The sequence below is a fragment of the Dromiciops gliroides genome, chromosome 1 (assembly GCF_019393635.1).
Source record: "Dromiciops gliroides isolate mDroGli1 chromosome 1, mDroGli1.pri, whole genome shotgun sequence".
NCBI classification, from domain to species: domain Eukaryota; kingdom Metazoa; phylum Chordata; class Mammalia; order Microbiotheria; family Microbiotheriidae; genus Dromiciops; species Dromiciops gliroides.
This window is the reverse complement of record NC_057861.1, coordinates 391,780,182-391,792,466: the sequence shown is the minus strand read 5'-3', so window position 1 is coordinate 391,792,466 and position 12,285 is coordinate 391,780,182. Positions and strand designations below refer to the sequence as shown.

The 12,285-nt window shown below is 34.8% G+C and overlaps 1 protein-coding gene across 1 annotated transcript in view; it reads left to right on the top strand.

Annotated features, from left to right (window-relative positions):
* Nucleotides 1-12,285, top strand: part of IPO11 (importin 11) — a 205,851-nt gene that overhangs the window by 108,532 nt on the left and 85,034 nt on the right. The window contains 2 exon segments of the mRNA XM_043978159.1: nucleotides 3,607-3,702; nucleotides 6,958-7,071. Of these exon segments, the coding sequence (XP_043834094.1) occupies nucleotides 3,607-3,702; nucleotides 6,958-7,071 (210 nt within the window).

Sequence of the window (12,285 nt, the reverse complement as noted above, 5' to 3'; positions counted from 1 at the left end):
GCCTCCTGCTTGGAGTCTCCCCTCTTGAAGTGGTTAATACCTCCCTCCCCAAAATTACTTTGTATCTATTATTTTGTTTACTTTGTATATATTTTGTATCTACTCAAAGGTACATGTGGTATTTACCAATAGAATATAAAATCCTTCAGAAGAAGGGCTATTTAATTTTTTAACTTTGTATTCTCAATGTCTTATAAGCTTCCTGAGACAGAGTAGGCCCTTAATAAAATGCTTGATGATTTATTGACTGATGTGCCTATGTGATCCAGATGTTTCTGATTACCAAGATTTCAAATTTTCCCACTTAAGTGCTTACTGTACTTTAGTTGCTGGGAAGACAGTTAATAAGAATGATACAATCTCCACTTGAAAGAAGCTTAGATTCTGATGGGGGGCGGGTCTGTACATTACACTCAATATACATTAAAGTGTTACATGCTATGCTATGAGCATTATTATAAGTTAAACATTTTACATTCATATTCACAGTGCATAATTTAAAAAATATATTTACATGTGTACATCAAGAGATTTCATTCTAGGGTGATATCCTTTATTTTAAACAGGCCTTAAAACACTTGTACTTGAAAAATACTTTTAAAATTTTATTCCTTAATAAATGGAATTGGGGGTGGGGGTGGGGGTTAAGTGGCTTGCTCAAGGTCACACAACTAGTAAGTGCCTGAGGCCGGATTTGAAGTTGGGTCCTTCTAAATCCAGGGGCGGTGCTTTATCCACTGTGCCATCTAGCTGCCCTCAATAAATGGAGTTTAAATACCAAGGTCATAATGTGATGAGATTTAAAAAAAATAAATAAAATGGAAGGTTCTTTCCCCCAAATCTTGACTTTTTTATACAAATACTTGAGGGAAGGTAGAAAATAATTCTTGAGGGAAGGAAAAGCCTCTTAGAGTTTCTTTGAAGAAGTAAATGTAGGTTATAGAATTATCTTTTTGTTTTTTTCATGCATGTATTTCATAAAAAAAACTAACCTCTTTTTTGTGAATACCTCATTGTTGAATAACTGTTAGTTATCACTCTGGGAATTCCTCACAATAATGAAATCCCCCAAACCCTGCCCCCACCCTAAAATATTTCTGATATGTAAAATAGCTGAGGGAAAGTGAAAAGCATTTCTGAAAGAAACAGCGAAACATACATAAGAACTCATGTATAAGCAGAGTGCTGATATGCTCAGACTTTTTGTAGTTTCATTTTTATTGAGTAAAGTTATGAAAACTCTGTAAAGGTATCTGAAGGTAATTGTTAGAAGAATATTTGAATATATATTAAAATTATTTGTGTAAGTCTTATACTTCATTGCTCGAGACCTTTGTATCCTTAAGGTTCATTTTGTAATATGATTAAATAAATGCTTATTGATTGGATTGAATTAAATATTGTCAAAGGAGCTTAATTAATTTGGAAAATTTATTCATGCTTAAGATAAAATGAGATGCTTTTATTCATTTGGAAGACTGATATATTGTTGAATGAGTCTTATCTCTAGGTCTGGTTCTTCAATGTTTCATGATAATCCCTCCTTCCCTCTTTTCCCTTTGAGTCTCTGATTATATATTTATTTAATGTTTCTATTAAAGTAAACTCTACCTAGGTTTGGTATGGTAATATAATTATCAGTAGCAGTTAAAATGCATCTTTTCTTAGTTCGTCCTAGTAAATAAACATTCATTAATGAAAACCAGCAACATTTGGATCACATTAATCACCTATAAAGCTAGTTTTTAAAAGACCAAGAAAATATTATTTTCAATGTGTAATATGCTTTTCTAAACCTTTCAGAGTTTAAAAAAAAAACCTCATTCTCTCTAACAAGCATCTATTGGTTGTCATACCTTCATCTATCCTTTTTTTTCTTGACCTCAATTTGAATATTATAATTGTGTGTGTGTGTGTGTGTGTGTGTGTGTTTGAGTCTATAGAGAGTCTATTTTGCTTTATGGTTGTAGGTTTGTTTCTCAAAACTTTCATATAAATCAAATGATACTTTATATTTTAGACCTAGTATTTTACATTTTTAATTCATTAATGAAATTTGATATTCACACTGACCCAATAGTACTTGATACCTTTTTTAAATGAATAATTTATGCTAAATTTGTCATTTCACAACTTTGGATTTTTATATGTGATTTTTATAGAATCTTAAGAGTTGGAAGGGATTTTAGTGATCTTTTCCTATTCCTTCTTATCCCCATAATCTTTTACAGTGTGTTGGGGGAAGCTGGTTCATCGTTTTTGAAATACTCTTTTAGATCTGGGTTATGGGCTATACCACAAGTCACAATCTTCCATTAATTAGAGACATAAGGATTTTGACCAGTAAGAAGAGAACAATCATGTTATGATTAGTGATGGTTTTAATGTTTATGCAATGGAAAAAAAGGATGAATAGAAGTTAATGGTTTTTTATTCGTTAAATTTGTATATTTAATATTTTTGCACTGTATATTTCCATTCAGCTATAATCACTTTCCATATTTTATGTTATAACTTTTAATAGTGTGAATTTAAATATATGCAACCACTTCATAAAATTTGTTAATCACGCTAATTGTGGCCTAGCTGTATTGAAGAAATTAAAGTCAGCAATTACATTATTTAAAATATCTTTATTAGATACTTTTCCTATTTGTCAGAGTAGTTACAGTTTAGCTAAAGTCATATTATGCTTCTATTTAAAGATTATATTTGAATTTCTGTTTTGAGTGTGGCCATAAAAGTACATAGCCCTTTAGTCAGTTTATGGAGAATCAGGATATGTATATGGCATGTGTATAGCAGATATGCATCTTCAATCTCTGAGAATGTTGGTTTCAGCATGCCATAGACTAAAGATAGGAGTTCTTATAATACTGTGTCAAGTGATTTAATCAATATCTGATAATGAGGGACAAATACAAAAAAAAATAGCTTAGTCTTCTTAGCTTTGGGCCCTCCATTTTCAGAAAGTGTTGTAACATTACTATGTTTCCAGGGATAGATGAGCAAAGTTCTGAACTAGAAAAAAGTGGATAGGGGGCAGCTAGGTGGCGCAGTGGATAAAACACCGGCCCTGGATTCAGGAGTACCTGAGTTCAAATCCTGCCTCAGACACTTGACACTTACTAGCTGTGTGACCCTGGGCAAGTCACTTAACCCCCTTTGCCCTGCAAAAAAAAAAAAAAAAAAAAAAAGAGAAAAGTGGATAGATTCAAAAGCATATGGAGTTTAAAGTGATCATTTGTTATTCAGGTGGACATAATCTAGTTGATGGTTTGAAATGTCTAGAAAGGCTTGATGATGGCTTTTCTCATATATAGTTGCTTATTAGATATTTTGAGGTTTTAATTATTGGAAATAGTGTTATCTTATATTTCTGATTATTTTAAATGACAGATGTAATAGAAATATCAGGTTCATATAAACCTTTGTTCACACAACTTTGTGATATATTTTATTGTGTTCAGTCATATTTAAAATAATGCAATAAAATGTTACTTATGTCTTGAATATTATTTCATTTATTATATGATGTTATATGATAATCTCTTGAGAACACTGAGTTTTTTCATTGACTCTTCAATCTACATTCTTATTTTTCAGGTAGTGGAAAATATTCTTAAAGTGAATCCAACGTTAGGCCCTGAAATGTTTCAGCCAATTTTACCATGTGTGTTCAAGGGCATTATAGATGGAGAGGTAAGACTTTCTTTAAGCTTAGGTTTTAGAATCTCATATTTATCTTTAAAAGAAAAGTTTTGGGGGGAAAATGGGAAGGGGGAAGGTTCAAGAAGATAAGGAGAGACATAGTTGCCCAGAGCTGTGGTGTCAAGCTTAAATAGAAACAGGGGCCATTCAGTTGTACATAAGAATCCTTGAGGGTTTCATGTGACTTAGAAAACCGCATATTAATATTGTCTATGTTTAATTATTTTTTTTGTTAGATAGTTTCCCGTTACATTTTAATCTGGCTTAGACCACCCTCTGTAGTCTTGTGGGCAGCCTGTTTGACATCTCTGTCCTAGACAATTTCATCACCAATATTCCCTCTCTTTGTTCACTTTTAAGTAAAAGAAAAATTCATGTAGATTAATATATATTACTGAATTAGCATGGGAGCTAATGAGAGGGTACTGTGCTTCTCCGCAGTTTTGTTTTGTTTTTTTTTTGGGAGACAAAAGAGGGGAAGATAGCCTCATAGTCATGCTCTCATATAAGTGCCTAATTAGCACTTCTGTCAGTAGTCCTTGGCTCAGGTCATTCCCTAAATCTTTGTTGCCATCCATGGATTAACGTAGACTCCTGTTCTTCAGGGAATGCTAGGATAAGACATGTTTCCTTTTTACTGGTGTCTGATAAATAGCCTTACAGAAAGACTTTATCGAGCACTAGTTCCCATTTAATTCTACATCCAACCCCTCTGGATACACATTTCTATATCAATGCTCTACTTTCATAATGATATAAAGAATTCTCCCTCTGCAATATAATTTTGATAGCATGAGAGGAAAGGAAGAAGACCTGATATTGTACATATCCTAAGGTACTGACAGATGGGAACAGATGATTTATTTTATATTTTATTTCCCCAGCATTCCAGTCAATCAATAGAAACAGTTCTTGGTCTTTAAAGTATAGCCATATAACAGATCATAAAAATAGAAATTCAGTATTCTCTGCTCTTTGCAAAGCATGCACATTAAATTAGGCCTTCCACATTTTTCACATTCTAAGAATTGTTGCATTAATAGAACACATAGTATAGTTAGATTTTCATTGGTATTAAATATAGAATCCTGGATTTGGAGTCAGGAAAATCTGGATTCAGATCCTGCCTCAGACGCTTGTTGAGTTCTTTGCCCCTGGTCAAGTCATGTAATTTCATACCTCAGTTTCCTCGTCTGTAAAATAAGTGTCTTGGTGTCAGTGGTCCCTGAAGCTTTCTTCTAGCTCTAAATCATTGCTCCTGCATTCCTGTGAAAGAGTTTTCTTGTTGCCTTGAGCATTGGAAATCTGCATCCAAAGTCTTGGCAACTCGTGTTTTTTTAAAATATTTTTAAAAAGTATTGATCCATTAAAAACCAAAACCAAAACAACAACTTCTCATCTTGTTATACTTCCTCAGAGAACTTATCACTGATTTCTCCCTCATAATGAAAGAAAACAGTAAAGCAAATCTGACCATGAACAAAAGTTTATACCATATTCATCATCTTGTGGTTGTGTCTTCTTTACACCCTTGCCTCTCCCAGAAGATGGAAATTTAGTTCTCTTCAAGGTCTTTTCAATTAATGAGAGTTCAGCTGCCTTTTTAATTTTGTTTTCATTTACATTATCATATTTGTTATATATATATTATTCTTTCAGATCTCCTTATTTCGTTATTCACCAATTAGTGCTTTTAACAGAAGATAAAGCAACAGATCATGTTTGTTGTCTGAGCCACCAACCTCTCTGTGAACAGTTAGTCTTTAGGAATTTGGACAATAAGTAATGATGATTTTTAATCATTGGAATTTGTATAACAGATAGGGATACTTATAGGTACTGAACCAGGGATTTCATTGGTATAGGAAACTCTCTCTACCAGCACAGGTAGCCACCTTCTCTTTAACTGTAACATGTCTTAGAGAATTGCCTAGAGCATACTCAGGGTCAAACATCCTGTATATATCAGAGGTAGGACTTGGACCTAGGTCTTTCTGGCTTTGAAGCCAGCTCTAGTCTATTTTGACTCTCTACAATAGTAATCTGTTGACAAGACAAAGACAAAATAATGTTTGTGGAGCAGTTGAAATGTATTGAGGATGCTCATAACCAATGAGAAAACATTAATTTAATTGTTGGTACTCCCATTGTGTGGTGTTTGTCTAGTGACTAATGATGTGGCACATAACTAGGAGAACTTAATCACCTGCATATTGATATGTTTGCTGTATGTGAAACAACAAGATGAATAGAAATTTCAATTTAAAAGGAATGCTTGCATACATACAGGCCAATAAAGGAGTTGGCAAAGCTGATTTTTCTAATACGACCAAAGGAATCAAGAAATGTTATTGCATTGAGTGCTTAGTCATGTTACCTTTCATTGTTTATGATGACTGTAAATAAGACCATCATAAATGTAATTTCAGTATATACACCAAAACTTATTTTAAATGAAGTGGAGAATTTCCATGAAGAACTTGACGATATCTTCCAGACAACATTTTAATAGTTTGCGACATCATTGTAAAAATAGACACAAGAGAAGATGTTGGAAACTATTTTGGAAAATGTGATTTAGAATAAAAAAATGAAATTCAAAAGACTTTTATAGACTGAGTTAGACATATTCTACTTACTTTGAATTCTTTATTCAAAAGTAAGTCAAAAGATAATTGGCTTTGACAGGCATCAAAAAACAGCATAAAAAGTGAAATTGACTGTATCCTAATAGGTAGAAAGCAATTGGTTAATCATTAGTTATTTATAAATCTGCTGCCTTTGTCCAATCTCACAGATCCTTCTGGTTAGAATAGTATGGTGTAGTGGAAAAGGACTGGACTCGGAACCAGAAGAAACCCTCATCTGAAACTTTCTTATGAAACCCATTAGCAGGGCACTTAACCTGAGTCTGTTTCCTTATTTGTAAAATGGGCATAATACCTATATTATTTACTTTTGAGGGATGTTGGGAGAATTAAATATGTTAGTGTCTATAAAGAACTTTCCAAACCTTAAAATTGCCATTTGAAAATCAGTTATTATGATTAATATTCATTCTTTGTTATAATCTTATGTGTGATAGTAATGATAAGTTGATGCTCGGAAAAATAGACATATACATGCAGATTTTAAAATATTGGGCAATTCTGAGTCCTTATGGATTCTTTAGACAGCAAACAAACAAATATATATACATGAATCCTTTAAAACAGCATTTATTAACACTTTATTTTAATTGAACAGAGGTATCCTGTAGTGATGTCTACTTATCTTGGAATCATGGGCCGTGTTCTGTTGCAAAATACTAGCTTCTTTTCTACACTTCTAAATCAGATGGCGCATAAATATAACCAGGAGGTAAGGATCAGTGCTTTTATTTTATTTTTTTTATATTTTTATTTTTTGGTGGGGCAATGAGGGTTAAGTGACCATTAAATAGCAATGAAATTTTCATAAAGTTCTTTTGTAGTTCTAAAACTTTTCACTTTTTAATAAATAAGAGTAAGATTGTTGGTAAGAAAACAATATGTAAACCTTTGGAGGTTAATTGAATTCTTCTGTCCACTGCTGTTATGGAATTGAATCTTAGCCATAGAACAACAGGATACATTTATGTGTACCTGGAGTAAGAAAGACTTGTATTCACCTCTCTTCAAAGCTATGTGATTCTGAGCAAATAATCCTCTATGTGACTCAGTTCTCTCTTTGTAAAATATTGAGTTTGAACTTGACCTCTAAAGTCTGTATCTTCCAGTTATAAATCTATGGTTCTATGATATTTTCTGCATGGTAATTATTTTGAATTTATCACTTTGATATGAAAGCTAAAATTTGAAATGATTGTGTATTTGATACGATAATGGCATGTGTTCAAATTTTTGTAAGATCACTCACCTTTATATTCTATTTGCGTGCTTTTTTTCCTGTCATATGTAAAACTTGAATCATTAAAGGACTTATGAAGTCCTCCCAGATTGTCCCAGTTCCTCTCTTTATTGTTTTCTTTCTTTCCTTCTTTTTTTTTTTTTTTTTGGTGAGACAGTTGGGGTTAAGTGACTTGCCCAGGGTCACACAGCTAGTGTAACGATTGGAATGAAGCCCCCTGCTGGAGACTTACTGTAGAAAAGCTCCGCCATGAAGTGAAGGTCTTTGAGGGCAAGAACATGCGTCTTTTCTTTGGCGTCAGGAAGTGACGTTTGTGAGTGGGAGGAAGAAGGGGAAGCCTGCTGCTCTGACTTGCTCTCTTTCCTGGGGACTCTGGCGGAGAGGGGAGCTAGAAATGTGCTCTCCCTTTAATAGACAGATGAATGTAGGCTTTTCTCTCTCTCTCTTTACCAAATTCTTATTCTCCTTAATAAATTATTAAAAGCCTAACTCTTGCTAATGCTTCTAATTTATTGGTGACCACTCATTAGATATTTTAGACAGACTAGCTAGAATTTTAGCTTTAACACGAGTAAGTCTTAAGTGTCTGAGGCTGGATTTGAACTCAGGTCCTCCTGACTCCAGGGCCAGTGCTCTATCCACTGCACCACCTAGCTGCCCTATTATTTTCTTATTTTTCAATTGAACTCAACATTGATTAGCAACAATAATAACTAGCATTTACATATAAAATTCATTAATTAAAATGTAAATGATAAAATGTGATATAGTATACTAATTTAATGAATTCTTAAACTATGATCATATTATATGATGTCTAAGAATAAATACAATGGATGACTTTGCCTTTAAAGATTTGGTATACATAATTTTGAGTTATTTCTAGGGTAGATAGCATGTTCATTTAATATTCCATTTTTTGAGATTCTGAATTCAATAAAAGGTAAAAGACCAAAACCCTCATATTTCTTTCCTTTTTATTCTTTTTTACATACTCTCTGCTTTGCAACCCTCTCCCCATGCATGTAAACGTGTATGTATAGATTTATACAGATACACAGTTCTCTTTTTCTTTCAACAACAATATGTTCAGTAATCTCCAGTGAAAAAGATATTGAGGGGTAATGAGGGTTGGAACAGCTGCAGGGAGGGTGGGAAGATGTTACATACTAAAAAGTAGTGGATTCCTGCCTTACTTGCCCCATAGGGGTCACACAGCTAGTAAGTGTCTGAAACTGGATTTTAACTCATGAAGATGAGTCTTCCTAACTCCAGGCCCAGTATTCTAGCTGCTCCTAATAATGATGATGATGATAATAACTAGCATTTATGTAGTACTTTTAAGGTTTGTAAAGTGTTTCACATGTGTTATCTCATTTCATCCTAACAACAAAGCTGTGAGTTAGATGTTATTATTATTCCCATTTTATAGATGAGGAAACTAAGAATGAGGTAGGTTTAGTGACTTGCCCAGAGTCACATAGCTAGTAAAATGTCTGAGGCAGGATTTGAACTTAAGTCTGTCTAATGCCATCAATTTGAATCAATTTGCCTGTATACATCAGGGGTTTATGGTATATTATGGTACTGACACTGGGGGGAAAAAAATCACATTTATATGCGTACACCACTATATCATAATAGTGAAGAAGATGATCATATTTATAGAGTCTTTTAAATTTGCAAAATACTTTACATATATCACCATTTTTAAACCTCACAGCAACATGGTGAGATAGGTGCATCCTTACCTTCATTTTATAGTTGAGGAAACCTGGTCAGGCCAAGTGACCTGTGTAATAGATTATAAGTGTCAAAGGCAGGATTTGAATACAATTCTTTTTGACACCAAGGCCAGTATACTGTCCATTACACAGTACTTCCTTTCCTCCTTCACATAAATATGTTCTACTAAAATTTATATTGTGTTTTATCTAGTGACTGCTGATTGACAATTTTGCTTTATAGAAGTCAGTGAACCTTCAACAAGATACAGTCAGATTTGTGTGTGAATGAGCAGTGAACTGAAATGAAGCACGTTTTTGGCTATGTTGTTTTTTTGTGTTTTGGGTTGAATCACTTTATTGCAGATGAAATACTTATTTGATGATGGTCTTCCATTTTGGCAGTTTTCTTCTTCTAAATATCATCAACTTTGATTTTAATTTCATGATAGCTTCTGTTGACATAATCCTCACAAGCTTTCTTTTTGTTTGTGTGTTTATTAAGAAGACTGTCCCTCATGCCTAGAATATTCACTCTCTCTTCTGCTTTGTTTCCAGATTCTTTTTTTTTTTTCTGGCAGGCCAATGGGGGTTAAGTGACTTGGCCAGGGTCACACAGCTAGTAAGTGTCAAGTGTCTGAGGCCAGATTTGAACTCAGGTACTCCTGAATCCAGGGCCGGTGCTTTATCCACTGCGCCACCTAGCTGCCCCTCCAGGTTCTCTTTTAACCTCAGGTCAAATCCCACTTTCTGTATGAACCCTTTTCTGGTCTTCTCCTATCCCCAACCCCCCTTTGCTCCCTAAACCTCTATATGATAGTGCCCTCTCTCTATGATTATCTTTCTTTAGCACTGTATATATCTTTTATGTACAGTTTGTTGCATGTTGTCTCCCTGATTAGCATCCCTGAAGACAGGGACCTCTTATCTTAGCATAGTGCCTGGCATGTAATGAGCACTTATACTCATATATAGATTTGTACTTGTAGTCTACAAATACTTGTAGATCGACTGTTGACATGTTTATGGGACTTTAAGTCCTTAAATATATTATCTCATTTGATCTTCAGTGTAGCCTTATTCCTTTTTCTTTCTTTTTTTTTTCTTTTGCTACAGAGACTTTATTTCCAACTCACCCAGCCTAGTAGCAACATTTATTCTTCCCTTTAATCTAGCAACTTCTCTCAGAGCCAAACATCCCAGAATCCTTACTTCTCTTAGAGTCAACATCCTGACTCCCTTGGAGCCAACATCTTTGGTCTTTAGCTTCTTTCTTTCTTTTTCTTTCTTTCATTCTTTCATTCTTTCTTCCTTCCTTCCTTGGAAGCTATGCTTCTTTTTTTAAATTTTATTTTATTTTTCTGCAACATACATTTATTTTATTTTTTCCAGTTACATGTAAGAGTAGTTTTCAACATTCATTTTCATAAGATTTAGAGTTCCAAATTTTTTTCCCTCCCTCTCTCCCTTTCTTCCCCCCTCCACAAGATTGCAACCGGGTTATATATGTACAATCCACAAGTGTTCTTTTTATCAGTTCTTTCTATAGGGGTGCACAGTAAGCTTCCTCATTAGTTTCTTGGGATTGTCTTGGATCATTGCACTGCTGAGAATAGTTAAGTCATTCACAATTGCTCATTGAACAATACTGCTGTCACTATGCACAATGTCCTCCCAGCTCTGCTCACTTCACTATACATTGATATTCATTAGTCTTTCCAGGTTTTTCAGGGATCATCTTGTTTGTCATTTCCTGTAGCACAAGACCATTCCACTACAATCATATAGCACAGCTTTTTCCATCATTCCTCAAGTGATGGACATTCCCTTGATTCTCAATTCTCAGCCTCCACCAAGAGTTGCTATAAATATTTTTTGTACAATTTTCCCCCCTTTTCTCGTTTACATGGTTACTATCCTTAACTGTTTCCCTTCCATCCTATTCCCTTTCCCATGATATTTATTCTATTATCCATCATCCTTCATCCTATCACTCTTCAAAAGGGATTTGCTTCTGTCTGTCCCCTCCCCCACTCTGCCCTTCCTTCTTTTGTCCCTCTCTCTTTATCCCCTTCCCCTCCTATTTTCCTGCAGGGTTAGAGAGATTACTCCACCCAATTGAGTGTGTACCTTATTCCCTCCTTGAGCCAATTCTAATGAGATTGAGGTCTTTGAGCCAATTCTGATGAGTGTTAGGCTCATTTACTGCCCAGATTAAACAGATTACTCCACCCAATTGGGTGTGGGTGTGTGTTAGTCCCTCCTTGAGGCAACTCTGATGAGTTTAAGGTCTTTGAGCCTTTTCTGATGAGTGTAAAATTCCTTTACTGCCCTGCTCCTCTCCCATCTCTTCCCCCACTCCATAAGCCTTTTCCTGTTTCTTTCATGTAGGATTTCACCTCTGCCCTTCCCCCTCCCCCAGCGCATTCCCCTGACCCCTCAATTTAACCCTAAAGATGTCATCATGGGGCAGCTAGGTGACACAGTGGACAAAGCATCACCCTTGGACCCAGGGGCATCCCAGCCAAAACCCAGCCTCAGACACAAGACAGTCACCCACTATATGACCCCAGCCATGTCCCCCAACTCCAATTTTTTATAGTTCTCTAGGGTCTTGTATTTGAAAGTCAAATTTGCCATTCAGTTCAGGTCTTTTCATCACAAATATCTGAAAGTCTTCTTTTTCATTAAAGTCCCATTTTTTTCCTCTGAAAGATTACACTGAGTTTTGCTGGGTAGGTGATTGTTGGTTGTAATCCCAGTTCCTTTGCCCTCTGGAATATCATATTCCATGCCTTCTGGTCCTTTAATGTAGAAGCTTCTAGATCTTTTGCTATCCTGACTGGGCCTCCACAGTACTTGAATTCTTTCTTTTTGGCAGCTTGCAATATTTTCTCCTTGACCTGAGAACTCTGGAATTTGGCTTATAATATTCCTAGGAGTTTTCCTTTTTGGATCTCTT